We start from the raw sequence: 23,957 nt of genomic DNA on the forward strand, positions 1-23,957 counted from the left end.
TTCTTAATCTGTTTTAATTTTATTCTCAACCACTTCTTCACATCTACTTCACATATTTTCTAATTCATCGTAGTCTGAAATTTGATCTGGATCTTCCTGGGAACACTTTGGCCCTTCCTTCCTTCTTCCTTTTGTTTTAACATTGTATATTTATAAATGGATAGACTATAAAATAAAGTCAGGCCAGGTGCGGTGGCTCATGCCTGTAATCCCAGCACTTTGGGAGGCTGAGGCGGGTGGATCACCTGAGGTCAAGAGTTCGCGACCAGCCTGGCCAACATGGTGAAATCCTGTCTGTACTAAAAATACAAAAATTAGCTGGGTGTGGTGGCGGGCGCCTGTAGTCCCAGCTACTCGGGAGGGAGGCTGAGGCAGGAGAATCGCTTGAACCTGGGAGGTGGAGTTTGCAGTGAGCCAGGATAGCACCATTGCACTCCAGCCTGGGCAACAAAGAGCGAAACTCCGTCTCAAAAAAAAAAAAAAAAAAGAAAAGAAAGAAAGTCAATAGGAATGTGTGCATATTGCATACATGTTTTTACCATTCATGTTAAACTAAATGCTTAAAATAAGGCAAAAAAATAAAAAGTAAAATATTGTGATTTGAGGCGAACCAGTAAGAAAATGTGTTGGCAGAATTCCACTAAAGGTGTTGGAAGGAATGCCACGCCTCCAGGAAATGGAACAGAAAAATCTCTAGTTTCATATGTCTGACTTATAGCACTATTTGTCTCTCATATTAATGATTAACCAAAGTTACCAAAGTTGTTTTTTTGTTTTGTTTTGTTTTTAGATGGAGTCTAGCTCTGTTGTCCTGGCTGGAGTGCAGTGGTGCAATCTCGGCTCACTGCAACCTCCATCTCCCAGATTCAAGTGATTTTCCTGCCTCAGCCTCCTGAGTAGCTGGGATTACAGGCATGCGCCAACATGCCCAACTGATTTTTGTATTTTTAGTAGAGACTGTGTTTCGCCGTGTTGGCCAGGCTGGTTTCAAACTCCTGACCTCAGGTGATCCGCCCACCTTGGCCTCCCAAAGTGCTGGGATTACAGGGAGTGAGCCACCATGCCCGGTCTCAAAGTTGTTGTTCTTTATTGTTTTCAAATTTTTCTTCCCTATTTCTAGCACTAACATTATTTCCATCTTCTCTTCCTTTTCAATATGCAGGTATGAAATTAAGCATGACCCAAATATTCATGATGCAGGAGAAATCAATTAATGTTCCTAATCAAACTCATCCGAAGAAGCCTAACACCACTGCTTACAATCTCCCTTTGCTTCCACTCTTCATCTCATTGCCCTTGCCCCTCAGCTTTTAGGTCTTTACTTGAATGTCTAATGTTAAAAGAAAAATGGGTGCATTTGCCTGCTCTTTGATCACTCATTCTGGGCCCAGTGATATAAGAATGAACAAGAGCACTTCAAAAAACCAGACAATTGTTGTCAAAAAGCAATTCAAGGTGTCTGGGTGTGAAGCTGTTAGATGCGTTAGGTATACTGTTGAGCAGATGTAATGGCAAGGAAATTAAATTAAAGATTCCCTGTGGTAGAGGATAAAGGAATGTTTTTAAAAATATAAGTCACCGTGGCCTTAAACTATATGTCTTATTTTCACACTCTATTAAAGAGCATATTTAGTATGAAAATCAAGATACAACCATAGTGTTGGCTTTGAATTTTATTAATGCCACCTTAAAAACTGATGTTAAGCTCTCCTGGCTAGCTTTACAGTCTATACTTAACAAAAGATTCAGAGAACTGGTTTTCCAATATCATTTTATGTGCAAAGTTCTGTGTTCAGTAAGTGGCTGTAAACTTAGCTCTTTACACTACATGACGAATTTTCAAAACCATCTATAGATTTTCCTTAGCAACCTGTGTTGTGAGTGTTCTTGAGCTGTATCTACATAAGTCATGGCCTTTCTCATCATCTGGCACTGTGGACTCAGGGATACAGCAGACACAGCTATCTTTTCTGGACTCAAGGTTAGTAAACATTTGAGAAAGGAAATTCAATAACCTGCTTTCACTGCACAATTTCTTTGCCAGTGCTTACCTTTATTTTTGAGGATCATACTCCTAGCCGGCTTGCCTAGAGCTAGCTTGTATAAACACTGCAGAATGTCTACAAGTATCTTGGCCAAGGTTGGGAGGAGGGGGGTCCCATGAAACATGGCTTCTCCTTTTCTGAATCACAAATCTGCAGACACAGTGACTTTAGAGTGAGCACACTGGTTTTTCAACCATAACCTAATTGCTGCATATTTCTTGTTGGAACTAAATCAGGAAACACTCAGTACTAATGAATTTACATTTGGCAGTGGACGAGTGCTACAAATGTCCAGGTACTTATGGCTAATAATTTTAAAAATAAATCAAATGCTTTGAATTTAACTTTACTCTCCGACCTCATTTCTCCAGTATTGCTGAAGGTGAGAGGGGGTGGGGTAAGATATTAGACATAAATGGAAATCCCATTTATAATGTACTCTTTAGGTACCATTGAAAAATTGTATATGTGTTGTCAGATTACCTGCTTAAAAATAGCAAATTGCTTTTCTACCTTTACACTGGTCACAGTTTAACTTTCCTAGATAACTGAAAGTCATTTTTTTCTGTGTGTCAATTATTGTATCATGCTGAAATATAGCACTAACTTGAGGGACCATGTTGGTGAGATAGGGCTTTTGACCTTTAGAAAATGGTACCAGACCACTGTGCCTGTCATGTTTTCGGGCTATTTATAGCTTTTCTCTTATTGTTAAATAATATCATTTCTTGCTCTCAGATTACCTGTCTAAAGTCTCCCCACCCTCATCCATCATGACTATTTTATTGCTTAAAAAATTGAGTGGCCTAGAAAATTAGAACAGAAAAATGGTAGAACTGTAAAATACTAATAAATGGGCCCTGAGTGGAAGCCTGTGTAGCTTTCTATGAGTAAAGTTAAAAGGTTTTATAATATAGTTTTGTGACATCGTTCAGTCTTCTAACAAAGATGCATCTGTTTGTTATTCTATCATCTTGGACTGTGACTGTCTTCTTAGTTCTCTCCCATGCTCTGTAGTTGAAATGTTAGCACCTCAATCATCTCTAAAGTGGGTTTAGTAGTTTCTATGGCCACACTTTCACTTACATTGACTTAAGTCAGCTTTTTGGTTACAATTTAAAAGTTATTAAGTTATTTCAATTCATCTTTAAATAATAGCACTACAGGGAGTACCACTGTTTCAATTCTGAATCTGAGTATGCTCTTTTGAAACAAAGTAAGACAGACATAACTGAGCTTTGTCATTGTGCCACACTGCTTTTCTTTGGTTTTTGTTATTCTGAAATCACTTTATTCATGTTATAAGCTACTGATAAAATAGGATTATTTTTATTGAAACAAAAGGCTGCCTAACCAAACCAACATATTCAAAAGTGAGAAAGTCTAGATTGGATGAAAAAAATTAAATAAGTAAACTATAAGCATTTTCTGCTCAAGGAATTTTGATAATTGAATTTATTTAATATATATACACGAGAAATTTAGATACTTTTTTATTAGTGCAAATGAACAAGATCTATTTCTATTAAAATTATGTTCTTAGTTGTTCTCTATCATGAGCCCTTTGGAACAGAAACAGAGATATAAAAATATGTAAATTTGTTATAAAATCTTTAAAAAATCAGAGCATGGACTCTTTTAAATATAGAATTAATGTTAAAAATGAAGACAATGCTGAAAGCATATTTACTGCATAGAAATTAAGATCACAAATTCCATAAACATGAAATAAATGAATCATTCCAAAATTAGGAACAAAATTCTCCACAGCATTGTAATTAGCTGACCTAATACTTGCACAGGGAAAAAAATTTGGTCTCATTTTAGCCATAAGTATTTGCTGCCTTAGCAACTAAATCCATTCATTTAGTGATTCAAGGTTTAGCTCAACTTCTTGGAATGTGTAACGTGTGATTTTGAAATAAAATATTAATGTTATTTTATTTTCAGAAAACCTGAAAAGAAGTAAAACAGAAAAGCAATATTATGTGTGGAGACTTAAGATTCCACCCAAGAAGGACTTTATGAGATACTGACCTGATCAATGTAGATAGGATGATAGTAAGGTAACATTCATTTTAGGACTTCATCTGCATTTAATCCACAATGTAAACTGAGCTAAACATAAAATTACCATTGTATTACTGGTCTAAGGAAAAAGCTTCATACGTTAATTCTTATTGTTGTTTCCAAGTCTTTAAATTATTGACATATTTTTTCAACTAAAAAGGAACTTTTTTTTTGTATTGAGATATATTTTAAACCAAGCTGGACCCAGATTGCTTTTCAAAATGAGACAAGCAAATATATAGTAACAGGCAGCTAAAGCCTTACCTGTTCACCACGAATGGAGCAAGAATGGGTTAATGAACATATTTTGACTCCATGGTATCAGAGAACTGTGCAGCTGAATTTCTTTATGTCTGAAATAATTTGAATTTGTCCATTGTTCTGGTATTATGTAGCCACAGTTCAAAACAGTCAACATGCTTAAAAATTATGGGACATTAAGTCATAAACTTTGTGGAACTGAGAAAAAGACGGTTGTCGTAGATTATTCAACTTTGAACCGTATATCATGAGGTAATTTTATAGAAAATTATTATGATCAATAATTTCTGTCACATTCAATTTAACTACTAGTTTTAGAAACACAAATTTTAAGAGAACATAAAATAAATGAGAATATGTCCATTTCTGTAACATAGGAAATTTCAGCTACATAATGTCTGATGATTCTTTAGAGTGCTAATGCATCTATCCTCCTGTGTTTTTATTACTTTAAAGTACTGAAGAATGCTTGGAAATTTGTAACAGCTTGTTTCAAAGATTACTTAGGGGTCAGAATTTATTATTTCTAAAAATTGTAACTTCCTCAGTATTTTAATGTAATTTACAGCACTAATCCTAGTCTTACAGAATTTAATAAAGTATGTTGTGCTCTTGAACTATATTTAAAGGATAAAGCCAAAGATTTTCTTTTGAAGTTCTTAAAGTGTTTTCCCATCATTCAGATTGCTTTTCTATTTCTGTTATGCAGTTTTTACTCTACTTTCAGGAGAATCTCCTATCAGGATAAAACCAAATTCTTCTAGTCAGTGCAAATCTAGAAAGCTTCCTCTTCTGGGCTTATGTTGCCATAAAGAGAATCCAGTAGAATTGTCACCTACACCTTAACTGCACCCCTATAATAGGCATGTAACAAATAATTCTGAGAGTCATATTAATAGCAGGGAAACCAAGATGTCTGCCAAAGTTCTCACAGGAAGCTAGTGGTAAAAGAAGGAATAAAAGCCAGACTTTCAGGGCACTAGCTAGGCATTCTGTGTGGTCTTCCACAGTGCTTCTCCTTTGAAATTTTTCAATTCAAAAGCCAAAATACCATAGCTAAAATGCCACCAAGGACGTTGGCAGTACATACCCACATATGATCAATTTTCTTGGTCTTTCTTCTGACACTATCCACACAACTATTGTCTTAGAGGGCAAGATGAATATTATGAGGATATAATGAAGTCAAACTCCTAAGAATCCCAAATTTTGTTTCTCAGTCTGTGTTCTCCTAAATGATACATACCATGGCCATCATCCAGGAATTCTGTGATGGTGGCTGAAGTGCATTTGGACCAGGGCTTAGATGCATCAATGCTGGTAAGAATGGAAGACATTAAGCGCTTATCTTCTGTGGAACCAAAGGTCTCTTCACAGAATTTGGAATCGTCATGGGAGAGGCCAAGTAAATGTCCTAAGGGAGACAACAGAGGAAGTACAAATAATCCGTGATTGTGTATTTCTGTCTTTCCATGACAATTATGCTAGGGCTTGATTTTTTCCCCCTAATTGTAGATGAGTTCACTTTAACTGCTTTCTCACACAGAGACTGGACCTCCAGGGAAATAAAAGTTGCATGGAGTTAGTGTAGCAGTTGCTTTTGGTGAACATTTCGATGGAAACTGAAAAACGAAAGAGTAGATGTTCCCATAATTCATCTGGATCACATATGCTTAATGTCATGTGGAAACAAAGCCTTATTTAGAATCTAGAGTTTGCGAGACAATTGTGGGATTATGTCATAGCCCTCACCACATATCATTTTGATTGTCTAATTTTCTGCCTTCTCTGATCAAGCCCCATGAGATCAAAGTGCATTTGCTCCCATATACTGTTGAAACCTCTGTATTGAACTTAGTGCTGTGCAAGTTGCAAACACTTAGTAGATGGTTTTTGAATGTCAGTGACTTATTTTCTTAGTCAAGTAAATAGGTGGCTAATAAAAGGGAGGACTAGGGGAGACAAAGAAAGAGAAGTGAAATGAGGAAGTTTCTGGTTTCTTGCAAAACTAAGCTTGCTTCATCCGTTCATTTCTTTTGGTGATTTAGTGAGTTATGAATGTTTACTATTGTCACAAACATATAGCTCATTTTGAAAACATACCCATTTACATTTTAAAATGTCAAAATACCAATAATATGGAGTTTGAGAGCTTGAAGAAAGGACAGCTTGGTTTCCCAAGTGATAGTTGTGAGTGTTCAAAACCACTCAGCCAGGTGATATTTGTGCTTAAGCCTCTCAACCAACAATGTTCTCTGAAGTTCCAGTCAAGCTAGATATTATTTCACAGAGCCCATAATTGCATTCTTATAATCCAAGTAAATTGCTTTTTATTACATAAGATCAATTTTCATGCAGTCTAAGGATAAAATGATATTCCACAACAAATTTACAATGCTATTTAAAACATCTAGGACAGTAGTTTGAGCAATTACAAACTCTAAAAAGTAAACAGCAAATCATCCTAGTGGTGTTTTTAACAAAGCTTTCTAGAATCATACACAAACCACTAAAACAAATTTAGGAAACACTGTAGCAAACTGATGACTACATTCTCCTTGGGATCTTGAATGCCAAACACAGAAAACTTTGGCCATTCTAGCAAAAGAGTCCAGTGTGCACCAATAAAACCCAACAGAGATGAAATCTTTCACTTTATATTCTGACTACTTTTGGGCCAACTTGTTAAATCACCAACACCTCATAACAAAATTGTCCACTGAGCAACTGACTGCTGTTATGGCTGAAAATAAGTGGCTAGGGCTCGGTGACCTTCCAAGCCTCCACATTTTTATGTTATTTATACAGATATTTACTTCGACAGCATTTACTAGGCTTACAAGTTTTCTCTGGGAAGTTCTCCCACCACCACTTAACATTTTGTTTGGTCAGTAGCATAAGTGTGCATTATAGTCTATATATAAAGTATGTCCCAAATAACTTGCAAAGGAAATTAGCAGGGGCTCATCTAATTTTTGAGTGGTTTGTTGAGTTTTTCAAGAAACTCACAGCTCACAGAAAAAAAAAATAACAATCTTACATTCATGTACTATTAGAAACGACTTAAACTTACTTAGTACATGAAATACTTGCTGATAATGCACTCTACACTTCCTGAAATTTTCCAAGATAGAAGATTTATCAGTTAACACTGAGGGATATGGTGGAAATTTCACTCTTGAGTTTTTTCCTCTGGCATAGAAGAAAAGTGTCCCCAAGTGACCTCTGCAACATAATATTTATTTGAATCCAGGTTTTTACTTAAAAAATGTGACGTATACATTCTACTTCATAGGATATTTATATTTATTTAATGAAGTAATGGCCTTTTCCTCCAAATCTATATAAATACATAGCACTTTCCATATGCCTTTTTATTATTGTATCAAGAGATTTTCACTTCATTTGGAGGGTAGATTTTAGAATTCTGATTTAAAATATAGGACACATGGCAGACACGAAATTCACTTTGAGGGACCTGAGAAAGTACCTTCATTCTCTCTTTCAAACAGAGGTGAAGCATGTAATTTTAAAGGTTTCAATTATGTAAGCAAGTCAATTTAATTTTGAAATATTTCGGCATCATTTATGAATCTTTTGGAATACTAGTTAATATAATATTATGACTTCTATGCTCCCCAAATTTACTCATTTTCCACTGAAACTTAATTGCCACTGAAGATGCATAGAGGAAATTGCACTGCGAAAGACTGCCATTCAAGCATGAACAAATCTTTGCTTCACCTCAGCAAGGGGATGTGACTTTTGTAAGATCTCCAAAAGTCAGGCAGAAACAGACTGCTTAGAGTCAACTGAAAGAAATCGACTCTTTTGAGGGCGAATGAACACTCTGTGCTCCATGAAGAAAGCCTGTCAGCTCTCTGGGAGAGGCATGCTCTCTCAAGGGCAGCGAGAGTCCTGGGCAATGTGAAGAACACTTAAGCACCCAAAGTAACAGGCAGCCAGTTCCAGAGTAGCTGGAACCAGGGCATGGCGAGAGAACCGCGTGACTTCCCTTCAGGAGCTGGACAGGATATGAAAGGGAAGATCAATGTGAGGGATGTTTGGATGCTCTTCAGGAAAGACGTGACACACATTCTAAAGGCTGCAAACAGCAAAAGGAGTGGTATTTTCTAATTCGAGCCCCCAGTCAATTATGCTAAGACATTTACTCTTAGTTGAAATCGGCCTTGAAATAGCAAAAGTATACAAAAGTATAAGCAATTTTAAAGGAGTGCTCACAGTAAAGACGGCACGCTATGATACCAAAAGCTGACTACCAGAGAAAATCCAGAATCCAGGGAATTTAAAATACAGTGTCACAGCTGACAACTGTGTATTTTAAGTAGGGATTGTGAAGGGGAATTGGAAAAGCTAAATAGCTTTGAAGACATCTGCCTTTTCAGGGAGAGTTTGTTCATAAATCATTCACAGAGATGTTTAAAATGAATGGTGTGGTTTGGAGATTAAGCATTTCTTGGACAAGCAGACCCCAGGAGCATTAGCAGCAGATAGGATTAGATATCCCTGTCTCAGAGAGTAAAACAGCACATGAAGAATATAAAAGAGTGTGGAGAAAATGTGTACAATGCCAAAAGTAATTTGTTGTTTACATCAAATTGTATTACATGATGAGTTTTTAGAGCAATACAGAGCAACAGAGTTAGTTGAGGGTGAGGTTTTAGAGGAGGCAGGGGGATGGAATCGAGAAATCCACATAGAATGGCAATCCTTACCCTTGGAAAAAGAGAAAGAGTTCTTTTTTGGAGAGTCAGAGTGTTGCAAGAGAAGGGTGGGGAGGACTGAAAGCCATTTTGACAGAGATTTGAGAAAGCTCCCTCACTAAAATAGGGCGTGAAACTCCTAGCGAGAGAAAAGGCAGAGGTGGGTTTCGAGGTAACTATCTGCTGTCAGGATTTAAAGCAGAGGTAGTGAAGTCTTGCTTTAGGGAAGAATTAGTGTTTGTGTTTAGGACCATTTATAATCAGCAGACATGCAAAAGATCGAAAAGCAGTTTGCTTGAGCAATTTTGTTTACAATACTATCTTTCTCAGCTATCTTAAATTCTTGATGATGTAATTGGAAGCTTTTCACCTAAAACCCTGAGGCAACTAAGGACCAAACACACTTGTGTAATAGATGCACTTGTTAATGACCTCTGTATTTATATGCTAAATAGGGTTTTAACTGGGTAGGGGAGATAGAAGCCAGAGTGAAATTCAGAGAATAATGCAACTGTCTAATCCACGAGTATTTTCCAAGCGGTGCCTACCTCAGAACTATATTTATTTTCTTTTTTTCTTTTTCTTTTTCTTTTTTTTTTTGAGATGGAGTTTCTCTCTTGTCGTCCAGGCTGGAGTGCAATGGCAAGATCTCTGCTCACTGCAATCTCCACCTCCCGGGTTCAAGCGATTCTCCTGCCTCGGCCTTCTGAGTAACTGGCAGTACAGGCGCACACCACCATTCCCGGCTAGTTTTTTGTATTTTCAGTAGAGACAGGGTTTCACCATGTTGGCCGGGGTGGTCTCGAACTCCTGACCTCAGTTGATCCACCTGTCTTGGCCTCCCAAAGTGCTGGGATTACAGGTGTGAACCACCGCGCCCGATCAGAACTGTATTTCGCTGTTTGAAATAATTAGTAAAAGCTAAGGTGTAAATTGTGTTAGATGATGTTGACCTATTCTTAATTGATGTTAAATCATACAACAGTCATGCTGAGTGTCTGTCAGCAAGTAACATCAGAAAGGAGTTTATTTGAATTAATCTAAGAAATTAAATGTAATGATAAATTACGTCAGAGTAAAGTCTATAGGACTGAGAGTTTGAGTTACATTGTTAGCTCAGAAATAGCAAACAAATCGTCACCTGATAACTTTTCTGGTATGAAAATTCTCTTTTTGAATTGGCAAAGGGGTGACATTTTATAAAATAAATGTTATCTTTGATATTCCCAATACAGATTTTAAGAACACCTTGCTTCATTAAATTCACAAGAGAATCTGGTGTTAGAAAATCTGTGATAATGTGTAGCCAGATGAAGACACATCACTTTAAAGGAAACTGTTGGTTCAGCTTCTTATTCAACCCAGGCATTACTGTACAACCAGGGCTGACTTATAACATTAACCTCAGGAAGGAAATTGGTTGTTTTTCTAAACTTTGGTCTGCAAATTAAACAGAATTTCAAGCTCTTGTCTCCTGATCCCAAACTGACCAATGGTCAAGGGGACACAGTACCACATCCTAAAAAAATGTCACAAGAAGCTCTGTAATGTGTTTACTTGGGAAAGCACTTCTCAGATGAAGCATCTGTTTCTTAATGAGGTCATGTTTTTATTTTACCTAATTTTCCAGCTGGGATTATGGAGGTGCATGGTCTTGCCAGGGGTTGAAAAGTGAGTCAACTGCTCACATGGAATCAGAATCTAGAATCCTTGAAGAAGGGAACCATGAGCTCCAGTCATTGGATCATGCATGCTTATTCAAACACGAATTTTTACATAGATGTGATAAAACTCTTAAAACTCCCATTTCAAAACATTAAACATGAATGGTAAATGTGGTATCAATTATGTAATTTGGAAGGAAGAAACTCTAACTTTTTCACCTTATAACTAGCTGTGTCAATATCCTTTTGAATCAATTTCAGAATTATAGCATTTAAAGTAAAAACTGTCTAAAAAAACATTCTAGAAGCATATAAACATCTTGAGCTCTGGAGCCAGATGGATTGGGTTTTAATCTCACTTTAGCAGTATATTAGTTGTTCACCTTAGACGGGTTTAGAAAGTACCCTGTGTGTTAGCTTCATTCTCTCTCTTGGGTGACCCACTAATGGTACTTACCTCACGGCATTTTGTAAGAATTAAATGATATAAAACATGCAAAGTGATTAGAATATGTGCTTGACATATATCAAAGGACCAGTGATTGTTAGCTAACTTTATTGTCCTCATTGATATTCTGGGATTGTTATATACTTTTACTTATGAGTATTCTAGTAATCAGTGATATATATATATATATATCACACATATATCCATATATATATATCACACACATATATATATGGAGAGAGAGAGAGAGAGAGAGAGTCTTGCTGTATCACCCAGGCTGGTGTTCAGTCATGCTATCAAAGCCCACTGCAGCCTCCATCTCTTGGGTTCAAATGATCCTCATACCTTCTGACTAGCTGGGACTACAGGTGCACACCACCACCCTTGGCTAATTTATTTATTTATTATTTATTTATTTATTTATTTACTTTTTGTAGAGACGGGGTCTCACTATGATGCCAGGGCTTGTCTCAAACTGTTGGGATTACAAGCATGAGCCACCACACCAGCCAACAAGCTTTGATATTACTAGACCTCTTTATGTGGGAGGGAAGAGGAAACTTCCTAAACATAAAAGAAAAAAAATCACTCAGCAAGTGTGTGATAGAGTTACTTTTTATGCCACCTTCAATTTGCTGGTTTCCACACATGTGGCAGATAATCTATAGGTTTCTCCCTAGAGAAACATGAATTGGGATTAAGTTTTTAAAAACTGACAATAGACACAAAATCTCTCAATATTCCTCAACATATAGCAAAAACTTATTCCCACATTTTATTTGGGGGCCAAGAAAGACATAGTGTGGCTTTCCTCCAAACTGCTTGTTGATTAAAGCAATGGGTTTGCGAGAAAATATCAAGTTTAATCCTAGTTTCCTTCGAACTTTACATCTTACAACAAGCCTGGACATCTGATTCTGTGTATTTGGATTTGGTCTGTGGTGTTTCAAGAACCTCTGCAGCTTTTCAAAATATGGCCGTGTTTAATCTAATCATCCACAGAAGCAGAGTCACACACAGATCAGCACAACCAGGGAACACCTTTTAACCACACCAAAACACAGGCGGCTTTGCTGTTGTGTCTCAACCACTTCCTAAGTCTCAGCTGAATATTTGGTCCTGACTTTTTAAGTTGCCTGAGTTTAGCTTAGGAAGCACACTGGAGTCTCTCACAGTAGAGAGATTCACTTAGTGCATTTTATAATTAACCACTATAAAGCAAAGCTTCGGCATGTTTGCAAATTATGGATTTCATTTGTCTAAATAAAATCAGATTGTTCCTCCTAGTGTATTAGAAGCTGGCCCAACATCAATAAAATTATTGTTTTTAAGAAGCATGTGTGCAGCAGGTGAAATCTTTATTATTACAAGTCAATAATAAAAGTTTGACAAGTTAAAATATAAACTCAAAATGTAAACTTAGACTAACTTGAAAACTTTCTGCAGTTCACATTTGGATTGTAAAGTGGCTGTAAACACATTCCTGCCTCCACTCAAGGAACATGGATGGGGACTGTGTTTTTGATAGTTTGAAGTGACTTTCTGAAATGCCTTAACAATTTAGCCAACATTTACATGCATATAACACAAGAAGGAAAGCACTTTTTGACTGCCTATCCAGAATCAATGTCAATCAATATCCATCTTCCAGAAGTCTGTATTGGCATCAGTTGATTAGTTACCTTCAAAATCTAGCAGCTTTTTTGAAAGAATTAGCAGAAAAAAAGAAGTGTTCTAGTTTCAAATGGTATATGAAAAGAGTAAGTTTTCATAATTGTTCATTTTTAACCTGTGTCATTTTGACTTCAAGTAATTTAATGCCGTGGGTAGAAATGGTGTCAGATAGAGACTACAGCTCTGCCTCTATTTACCTTATGAGTTAATTATCAAGGTAAGATTTTTTTTTAGGTGGGGGGCTCACTCTGTCACCCAGGCTGGAGTGCAGTGGTGTAATCATAGCTCATTTTATCCTCTGTCTCCTGGGCTCAAGCAATCCTCCCACCTCAGCCTTCTGAGTAGCTGGGATTACAGGCACCACCATGCCCAGCTATTTTTTTTTTTTAATTTTTTGTAGAGACAGGGTCTCCCTATGTTGCCCAGGCTGTTAATGAACTAAAAAGAAAATTTTGATTCAGTTTATTCATGCACAAAATAGATATGACTTTCTATTTTAAACTACTGTGAAGAGAAAGAGGAAACAGTTGTGCGTTTCCACGAGAACCTGTAAGTAGGTTAATGGAAGAGTTATTCTTGCTCAAATATATCCTTTTACTGCTTATAGAAGAAATAAAGTAGAAAAATTATGGGAACAGCCTGGGAATCTTCTCCTAGCTTGTGTTTTGAGCACAGTAACACATTCACACTGTTTGCATAAAGGAAATTACACATTTTGGAATGAGGCTAGAGTAAATTTAAAACACTGGAAAACTGAGCATTCAAAACGTCATTTTCATCGCCATACTTTGACCATATACACATCTTCCAAATCTAGAAAGTCACAAATGTCTAGTAAAAAGGAAGCAGGATGGCGAAACCCCATCTCTACTAAAAATACAAAAATTAGCCGGGTGTGGTGGTTGGTGCCTGTAATCCCAGCTGCTTGGGGGGCTGAGGCAGGAGAATCTCTTGAACCTGGGAGGCGGAGGTTGCAGTGAGCTGAGCCTGCGCCATTGCACTCCAGCCTGGGCAACAAGAGTGACCCTCCATCTCAAAAAAAAAAAAAAAAAAAAAAAAAAAAATTAGGAAGAGAGAAGATTGCAGGAATTGAGGAGAATTAGAATCGAGAGCATGGTTAGCTCAGACTGAGAGCTTCACACAGCAATCCAAAAAATACAGCATGGGAAACAAACCAGCAAGCTGCATTATCCAAGATCACACTGGCTGGAGAGGCAAGACTCTGTAATAATACACAGATGATCAGGAAATCTTTTGTCAGGCTATCTTTCCTAAACGTTGGAGGCTTATTTTTTATAACACATGTTCATAATATTTAGGCAAAAAGTGAAATTAAAGAATAATAAAGAGATTAGAAAATAAACTGAATGAGAGCCAGATTCTTTTATGAAAGCAGAATTGAATCCATATTCCCCCACTTCCAGACCTTAAATAGTTCAGATTAGTTCATATATAACACAAAAGGGAAGTTAAATAGAGAGTGTTTGATTGGGCAATGAATTACAGGGACTTCTAAAGAAATAAACAAAGATGATCCAACCAAAAATTTAAGTGCACAGAAGGGCATAATCATATATCAAAGATTTAGGTTTGAGTTTTCATACAGAAGCCCACCTTTCTCCTACATTGTTTCCTTGTATAACTATGTCTAATATTCTTGTACTATTGAGAAAAGTTCTTACTGTGTGTGTACACACACATGTATATATTTAGTTTTAATATAACGTTTGTGCTTATCAGCATCTGGCTTCCTGCCTCTCAGACTGCTGCATCAGCCCTGTAACCCAAGATTGCCTTAGGAATTCAGGAGAGCTGGGAAAGGTGACCCTGCAGGGCTCTTCATTCTTCCCTAGTTAACTTGAGGTCAAAGCAGCCCTGAAGAAGCTGCAGTTATTGCCACAGTGTTTGTCTTACAGGGAAATCTCCCAGATGCAGTCAATGTGTGAAAACCAATCACTAGAAAGGAAAGAAACTGCCCTTCCTTTAAGGAATGTGGAATCTTTCCTTTTGAAGATCAGGATTTGGAGCCCATAATCCTGTGGATGGATGATGCCAACATTCAGCTCTGCTGCTTATTCCCCATAATTTCTCCGCTTGACCTGTGACGAATCAGCTTCTGCCTTTCCAGGGACTTAGAACCTTTCTTATGGGACTCCTCTCACTCTGAATGATGGTGATTAATTACTAGTGTACTTTAAAAGTCTCCTCTATTTAATTACATCCTCCTGAGTATTTGGACTAATTCCTCTTAGTTTCCGGTGCAGATCGGAATGTTGCCTTGAGCAAGTCTCATGTTTCTTTCTCCAGCTTACGCAGTCAAGCATATACATAGATACGTAATAAATATTGATTAAGGTTCTGTATTAGGCTGTGTTTTTATCAGTAAGGATTAATAGGCATAAATGAGAGACATGATCCCTACCCTGCAGCCTAAATGGCATGTGTTATAAAGACGCTTTCAGGCTGACTAGTTCTAGTGCAGCTGAGAAGACAGCCATGCCTCCTCATTAGCCCACTTTATAGGGAAGAAATGGAGACTCAAAGTATCTAAATCACTTGTCTGAGATAAAACAGAGAACCCAGAGACAGAGCTGGGACTCCACTCAGATCTTTGACTACTGAAGCCAAAGATGCCTAATCAATAAAACACTGAATTATTCTCAGTGATGCTATTGGATAATTATTTATGTTTAGGTTTTATATTTGTGTTTTTCTGCTTAGGAGGTAAGAAACATGTCAGGAACATTAATGCCATACTTAAGAACTGACATTTAACTACTGAATTCTGTTTTACTGGGGCAATATTGTGAATTATGCAATTACACTGTACCTTGGATTAGAAGTTATTTAACTCCCCAAAGAAAACATAGCAGTTAGAAATGGATGCTTTGTGAAAATATTCTTTGCCTATTAGGAATGTAAAAAAGTAGTTTTAATTCCCATTTAAAAGTTATAATTTTAACCTTAAAAATCAAAATCTGTTTAAATCAAAATCTTTTTTGCTATAGATGGCAAAAGGTACCATAATTATCAAACCATGCTTTGCTCCCAAAAATGTGATGCTGAGTTGATACATACATTTCAAAAGCAAATGAACTATTTAGCTAAAAAGCAAAACATAAGTACATGTGGATATAAATAACATCTACTATCTAAACTCTATCCAATATGTTCCCCAAAATAATTCCCTGAAATAGGCACTATTATCCCTATGTTTCAGATATGAAAACTGGAGCTCAGAGAGTTTAAATAATTAGACCAGTGTGACATAGGTATAAAGTAATTTAGCAAAAATTGAGCTCATTTAGGACTAGATGTTGGAATTAGACAGAAAAAAGTTAGACACAAAAAATTGTGTCTAATTCCAACATCTAGTCCTAAATGTACTAAGCCAATTTCTCATACACCTAGTGACCTAGGTCAATAATTAGGAAGCACATATTCTTTATTTTGGAAATATTTTTTAGCAATCAACTCAGTCCTGTATTTATAGATGCAGGATTTAGATGAGTTTCTTATAATAAACAAATTAGGTAAGTGACATTTTAAAGCAAACCCTGTTGAGTGTCAGGCTTGGCTTCCTTTCCTTGCTATTAAGAACGAGACAGAAATATTTACCATAAGCCATTGATGACCTTTGACAGGAGCCTACAATTATCACTGACAATGAAATAAAACATGTTAAATTTCTGTGCAAACTGATTAGCCCTGGATGAGCCAGTACTGTCTCCAGTAACTTCTAAGAAGGACATCTCTACATACCAAAGTTGCCTGTGACAAATTTCATCCAGGGGTCATTTAGGGATGCTTAAAAAGATAGTAAGAAGGCAGTAGCAGTAGCAAATTTCTCTTGAACTTTTAAATGACACTGTCAGAAGAAAACATCCACTGTGTTGCTGACTTTGCCTTCTCTGTCGCTCATATTAGTTAACCTTAAAAGTGCAAATATAAACAAATTTAATCCCCAGTGGTACATCTGAACCAGGAGAAATCTGGAATTAATTGCTAAGTATTTTGGTTCCTGTTGCAGCTGTTACAAGTGTTTGATTTGGTGAGGGAAAAGAAAAGGCGCTGCATACCGATTTCGTGAGCCACAGTGAAGGCTGCGTGGAGGCCATCGTCTTCAATCACAGCACAGCTGCGCTCTGGAGAACATATGGTCCCAACGTCTGCCATTCCCAGGGTGTCACATGAATGATGCCCACATAAATCCTGCCCAGGAGAAAGAAAGAAATCATTAAAATCAATTTACATCCAGAAGGAGCCGCCACATAGAGCCACTTGCTTACCCCAAATGGCAACGGGGATATGTTTATGGTATCACCTGTTCCTCTCTGGAAATGTTCCAAAGGCAAACTCAAGGCAGAGACTCTTCTAAACTGCTCTGGGACCCAGAAACACAGAAGGATAATGGAACTCAATTACATTTAAAAAGATGTCTTAGGATTGTAACTTGTCTATTACAATAGCACCCGCAGCTTTAACAAAGCCGTAATGCATATACGTCTCCGATCACTTTCCCATATGGTCATGCTTAGGAAAGTCCTAAAATTCTGATGGAAATTCATGCTAAATTTGTCCAAATCTGGCCTTATAATTTGTTTTCTATTACAGGGGCAAACTGCAGCCAGACGTCTGCAGCAGAGTATAAATTTATTAGAAATTTGGATAGAAAACTAAATTTTAATTCATAATTTGAGGAAAGGTCATCTTTTACTCCCCAAATGAGCTGTAATTTCATAGGTTGTGTCTTCTGAAATCTGTACATTCTTACTCATAACATTTAATGTAGCATTTCTCAACCTGACCAATCTGCAGAAAATATATGTCATATATTAATTGTGTATACATGAATATATGCATTTTTCTGGCAAAAAGTCATAGGTTTTCATAGATGTCATATAATCTTTTAAGAGATTCTCAAATAGGAACATGATTCCATCCCAATAATGGTGAAAAATGATCAATTTAGATGAAAGGGACCTCAACAAGCCTCTTGAGATATGAAACATAAAGAGAAAATATAAGCCGCAACTTTTTGACATGACAGATTCATAATGATAAACTTTCCCTTTAAATGCTATTTGAGTATTAATGGACATTAGCATTTCTTGTGCTTGACCACAATTTTCCATGAAAATTTATTAACAATGTGCTCATTTATATTCCCAAAGAGCAAGATCGTGTTTCTAGTAAGCCATAAGTTAGGAACTCTAAAAGGAAAAGTTTAAAAAAATATACTAATTATTGTAAAGACAACTGTTTATTAGTTAAAATAATAAATGTTTCTATTATACAGCAATCATTTTTGTATGCCCAACTTCCATATTCTCCAGCTTATATAGTAGGAACTCAGCAAACATTTGTTTCATTGAGTTGAATTGTGACCTACAGTCAGATACATTATAGTGCTCCCACATCTTTAATATGCTGTATGCCAGCAGGACCTCAGCAGGCTCCAGACAACCAGTACAAGGCAGTGTGACTACATAACCAGTGCTACATACTCAATGGCAACATACTCTTCTAACCCTTTGCTATTTTGCTGCATAAAAATCCTACCAAGGTGAAGAGTATTTAAAAACTCAGCTGTATTCTCTTCTCTTAAGTTCATTCTCAGGTCCTTATTGTGTTCTGTTTATTACGAGTTCCCAGCTGAGATAAGTTACAGTGTGGCCACCACGTTACTGTAGCTTTAGACACTGGAAATCTCAGCCAAGTAGCCTTGGTTAATCATGTCACAAAACCAACAGCCTTCCAAAGTTTCCTGTATATCCTCCCATGTCATCCCATGGGATGCCAAATTACAGCTGTTGAGTACAAATCAGTAGTTTTTCAAATTGAAATTGGAACACACTTTTGCATAATAATCAGTCTTTGAGATAATAATATAGCACAATACATTTTTCAGCCCCTCCCCCACAATCATTTCACTATCTCTAGGACCAAAAACCTAGGTCATGCCTTAAGGGAGCGGCTAGACATTCTAGGTTATATCTGCACACATTTTTTTAAAACAAGATTTATGTTTATATCGCAATTTGGGGTATTTATCTTTAAATAATAAAATCCAAGAATTACATTTTCCCTTCTTACTCTATAAATAAGCTAAGATGAAGAGCCACAGCAAAGGGAAATGACCCTCCTGTTCTTGATAGAGATTAAACTAGATTCTTAATATCTCTCTGTTTACTGCTAATCAATTGCTCATTAGAGGCCATCAACCCTCCTTGTCATCCTTGAATTGGATTAAATGCATTTGGCCTTTTGCCACGGAAATGTGACAAAATTATGAACAGAAGCACTTGTTATTTTTTTAACCACACTGATTAAACTCCTTGACTACTCAGCCACACTATATATTTCTGTAGCTATAATTATGTAAACTGGCAACCTTTCCATTTCACTCACACAATTTCAAATCTTGGCAAACAGTTACAGTTTCAGCCTCAAGGCTTATAATGAACATCTGAATTTCTTTGTGAACAATGTTCGTTTCAATGAATTAAAACTAATGTGCGTCAAATTGTTAAGAATATAGCATCTCACATTCATGTCTACTTTCTGTTGATGATTTCTAACAACATTTATAGGTGTAAACCTTATTTGAAGTTTATAGAATACTTTCTTAAATTCTTAAATTCTGAGCAGGAGTAAAGATATTATTGGGGCAATAGTATATGTGTATATGTGTATACATATATACACATTTGCTATTATATATGTGTATGTATACACACACATATATGTGATACACGGATATGTGTGTGTGTCTATAGATAGATGGATAGATAGATAGATAGATATAATCTAGACCTGGAAGCAGGAGATACTGGAGAGATGTGAATCACATACAATACCATGTAAGAGGTAAACGAATTAAAAGTTCTGACAAAAGCTTATCTGCTTGTTCAGTGTAGATCTGAAGGTAAGTGATTATCTTTGTCATATCAAATAAGGCTTGTTTTATGCAAGATCAATATCTTATCACTACTGTGTGGACAGTAATGCAATGGAAGATTTAGTAAAATATGAAGGTTGCAAAGGTTGCAGAGATTTATCTAGTGGTTTTGTGGTATGGTGTTGGCCAGGATACAAGACTGAGACATTGTATCTAACTCAGAAGTGTATTCATGGTGGTCTGCACCACCAGCAGAGATTCAATAGGAAGGTCATTGACACTGTGACCATTCACCAGGTATGACCTTTTAGGAGACTATAAATATGGCCAAGCTTGTGATTTATCACAGAATTTTGAAGCCGTAATAATACCCAAGATCTACTGGGCACTTCTTGGGGATGGTATGGGGGACAGGGAGCCAGTAAAGGATGCTGCCTTGAGAAGCAGATGCTCAGAAGATAGTGTGAACTTTGAAAATCCCAGTGGGCAGTACTGGGTGGTGAAAATGAACCAGTCAGACCCAAATGTCCTAAGGTGGAAAAATCACAGGAATCATAGGATTTCTTGTCTTGACTGAGAGATTGTTTTCACATGCAGTGCAAATACGCTGAGGGAGGGAGCCAGAGGCAACACAAATGCTGACACAGGTAGATACCATCACAGCTGCAGCCACAGCAGCTGAAATTAAGGAAGAACACCTTATATAGGAGTTAAATAATAGCAACTTCTGTTTCTATAGATCTTACCCCTTGGTAAGGGCAAGCATGGAGCTCAAGGGAAGAGCATGAAAGAGAGTTTAACTAGGTTTCAGATATCTACCCATCTGTCCACACAATTCTTATTGAAGAGAAATTAGTGATAGAAGAATTAATCTGGTGTGGTACATGTTTTAGTCATCAGTATTACCTACACACACCCACGCGCACACACACACACCCACATACACACACACACACACAAACGCATGCATATTTGTTCTGTGGATCTGATTCTTGATTCTTGAGGAGTCCTTTGCCTTTCTGGCTACCTATCCAGCAATCCCCAATAATAGGGGTTTCAATTTTAGATTTCAGCAGAGACTACATTAATTGGAACTGTTAGGCCAACCGTTACGATGACCCATTTTATACAATCTCTATCCTTGTCTCTTGATACACCTAAGGGATACCAAACACACAGAGCCCAGATGGATGAGGGTCCCAGAGATCCAGACGTGTTTATTCCTAAAACAATTACTGTGTGCCTACAATCTGCCAGACACTGTGGAAGTGCTGACACTGTGGTAAATAGATGAAATAAGATCTGATCCTGAGCTTTAGGGAACATCAGGCTCTAAGGAGCAAAACAGATATGTCAAGAACAAAGCAAACTGTGACTTCCATTATGAACAGATTGTTGAGGGAGAACAGAAGAGGCATTGATGAATTCTCCTTGAGGAATCAATAAAGGTGTCTCCACGGAAGTGAGTGGATCTGATAGCCTGGGAGGAAGGATACTCTGGCAAGGAAAGACTAGTGGAAACATAATGGAATGGGAAAAGGCAGAGTCTTTTGGGAATGACAAGAAGTTTGTTTTGGCTGGAACACAGGATCTGTTGAGCAGAGGGCTAGCAGGGAAGCTGGAAAGAGAGTCTGGGCCCAGAGTTCCAAGTCAGGAAGCTTTCTCTGACAAATGTGAGGTAAGAAGGGGAAGAAGAGATGGAGCAAGTTGGAGACAGGGAGCAGGGGAGTAGATGCTTGACGGAGTCATTTTGGTAAAGAGAAATGGAAGCTGGTTAGAGAGTGAATGGAAGGTAGATTGCTTTTTAATTCAACGCTGTTAGTGAGAAGCACTGTGTAAATCATTTACATGCTTTGAGACAAAGTTCCTTCATCATTAACATCAGGAGTTTGGTCCAGGTCATCTCTAGGGTTTGTTCCAGCTACACATGTCCTGATATTAACTAAAAGCATTCCAATTTATAAAGAAATTAAAGCTCAGGGGCATTAAATGCTCCAAATCTCAAGTTTGTCCATACTGAAGCTGAAATTCAAACCTGTATCTAAACACTCAGAATCCTGAACTTACTTCACCATGGTTTTGTTAAGTCATCACATACGTTATTCTTGACATTAATCTTATCTTTTGTATTCATAATCTACACTTGATTAAGCAAATTTCTTTCTTGCAGCAAATAAAGAATATCCTGGTTTTCTCTCTATGCTGTGTTGGAAAAACTAGATAATTTAGAGGTATACTAAATATATAAAATACACTGTGAAAGATATTCCAGAAAACAAGAAAATGGAAGCACTGGATAAGAAAACTGGTGACATCATTAACTCGCCTCCTTCTCTCACCTGTCACATCTAATTAGCCACTGTAAGTCACTGTAGTTGTCCTCTATTTCTCATTTTTTTCTACTATTATTTCCTGCCTGAATTATAACCTGAGACTTCTAACTGGTCCCTTTTCCTCCTGTAACTTCCTTATCTATATGCTCAAGTCAGTCACCTTCTTAGAGCACAGATCTTATTAGATTCCTCCAGTCCTTCATGTCAGCCTTAGCCTGGCATTCAAAACCTGGCACACTACAGCCTCAGTCTTTCTGTCTGCCTCCACTGTACCTTCCTGCTCCATTCTGTCCACTATTTTGTGCATATCTCATGAATATTTTGGCCTCTGAAGCTCAGCCCAAGACATTCCTTCTGCTACAAAGAATTTTTACTCACATCCACCTCTTCCTAACATTTCTTGACCCAATCTATGCCTCTCAATTCCTAATGCCACTGCTTTAGTTTAGACCACCTTGGGCTTCCTCTTGAAGATTTCTGAAACAGCCTGCTCACCCAGGATCCAGTCCACTACTTAGACCAGAAGGTTCATTTCAGAACACACCTCTGATCATTGCTGTCTTCCTACTAATGTTCTTTTCCATGATTGCCATTGCACTTAATTTACAATTAAAACTTGTCAGCATGGTGGAGTAGACTGAATTGTGTCCTCTCCAAACTCATCTATTTGGAGATAGGGCCTACAAGGAGGTAAATGAGGTTAAATGAGGTCATGAGGACAGGACTCTAATCAGATAGGGTTAGTGTCCTTAGAAGAAGTGATACCCAAGAGTGTTCACTCTGTTTCTACTTGCAGGCAGTGGGAAGGCTTTGTGAGTACACAGTGAGAGGGTGGCCATTTATAGGACAGGAAGAGAGCCCTCACTAGAAATCAAATTGGCTGGAGGCTTGGTCTTGGACTTTCTGGACTCCAGAACTGTGAGAAGACATACTTCAGTGGTTAAATCCACCCATTGTACAATACTCTGCTACGGTGGCCTGAGCAGACTAGCAGACATAGTGTATAGTTTTGTTTTTCCATAGTTGGGTTGTTATTATCTTCTCCAAACTAATCTATTACCATTTCCCATTGAACATGATGGTTTGCTGATGTCTGCAATGCCTATCTCCTCCTTACGTATCTGGCTAACTCCCACTCTTTCTTCAAAATTGAACTCAGATGGAGTGAGCAATCTTCTAATGCACTTCCATAATACCTTACAAATACATCTACTGTAAGAGCCATCATGCTGTGCAGCAATGACCATTTCCCTGTCTGTTTCCAGGAATAGATTCTTAAGAAAGGGGCTACTTTTTAAATCTCTGAATCCCTCCCTGCCTCCGAGGAGCATAGTAAAGGTTTGAATAAATTAGTGATAATGCTTTTAGTTTAGAGAGCACTAGACAGGACTGTCTTCTCTGTCTGCCATTTGTTAGCTGTTACTCTAAGAAGTTTATCTTTGTTTCTCTTCACGTGAATTCTGTCAAGATAATTATACAATGGTTACAGATTGTTGAAATGATTAATTGTAAAATAGTTTGTGGCCATGGATAGTACATAAGAAATGCTCAATAACAGCTGGCTGAATCTAAATCCAATCTATCCATCCTTTGAGGACCAATTCAATTCTACATTTGCAATGAGACCTACAGAAAGGTCCATAGGCAGAATTAACTGTTACCTTCCTTTTCCTTTCACAGACTTTGTTTATATCTCAATATGGGATTTATCAGAGTTTTCCTAACAGTAGTGTGATTTCCACGTGTATCTGTTTCCACTCTGCTGGGGATACGCCTAGTGGGCAGGGAGCAGGTATTTCTACCTCGCTGCCTTAAACTGCCTACATGAGTCTCACAC

General features: G+C 37.4%; 1 protein-coding gene across 1 annotated transcript in view; it reads right to left on the reverse strand.

Annotated features, from left to right (window-relative positions):
- Positions 1 to 23,957, reverse strand: part of ADAMTS5 (ADAM metallopeptidase with thrombospondin type 1 motif 5) — a 49,431-nt gene that overhangs the window by 19,947 nt on the left and 5,527 nt on the right. Inside the window, exons 2-3 of the mRNA XM_055105203.2 lie at positions 16,966 to 17,098; positions 5,623 to 5,790 (exon numbers count right to left, since the gene is read on the reverse strand). Of these exons, the coding sequence (XP_054961178.1) occupies positions 5,623 to 5,790; positions 16,966 to 17,098 (301 nt within the window). The remainder of the gene's footprint in view (positions 1 to 5,622; positions 5,791 to 16,965; positions 17,099 to 23,957) is intronic.

The sequence above is a fragment of the Pan paniscus genome, chromosome 22, assembly GCF_029289425.2.
Source record: "Pan paniscus chromosome 22, NHGRI_mPanPan1-v2.0_pri, whole genome shotgun sequence".
In the NCBI taxonomy this organism is placed as follows: domain Eukaryota; kingdom Metazoa; phylum Chordata; class Mammalia; order Primates; family Hominidae; genus Pan; species Pan paniscus.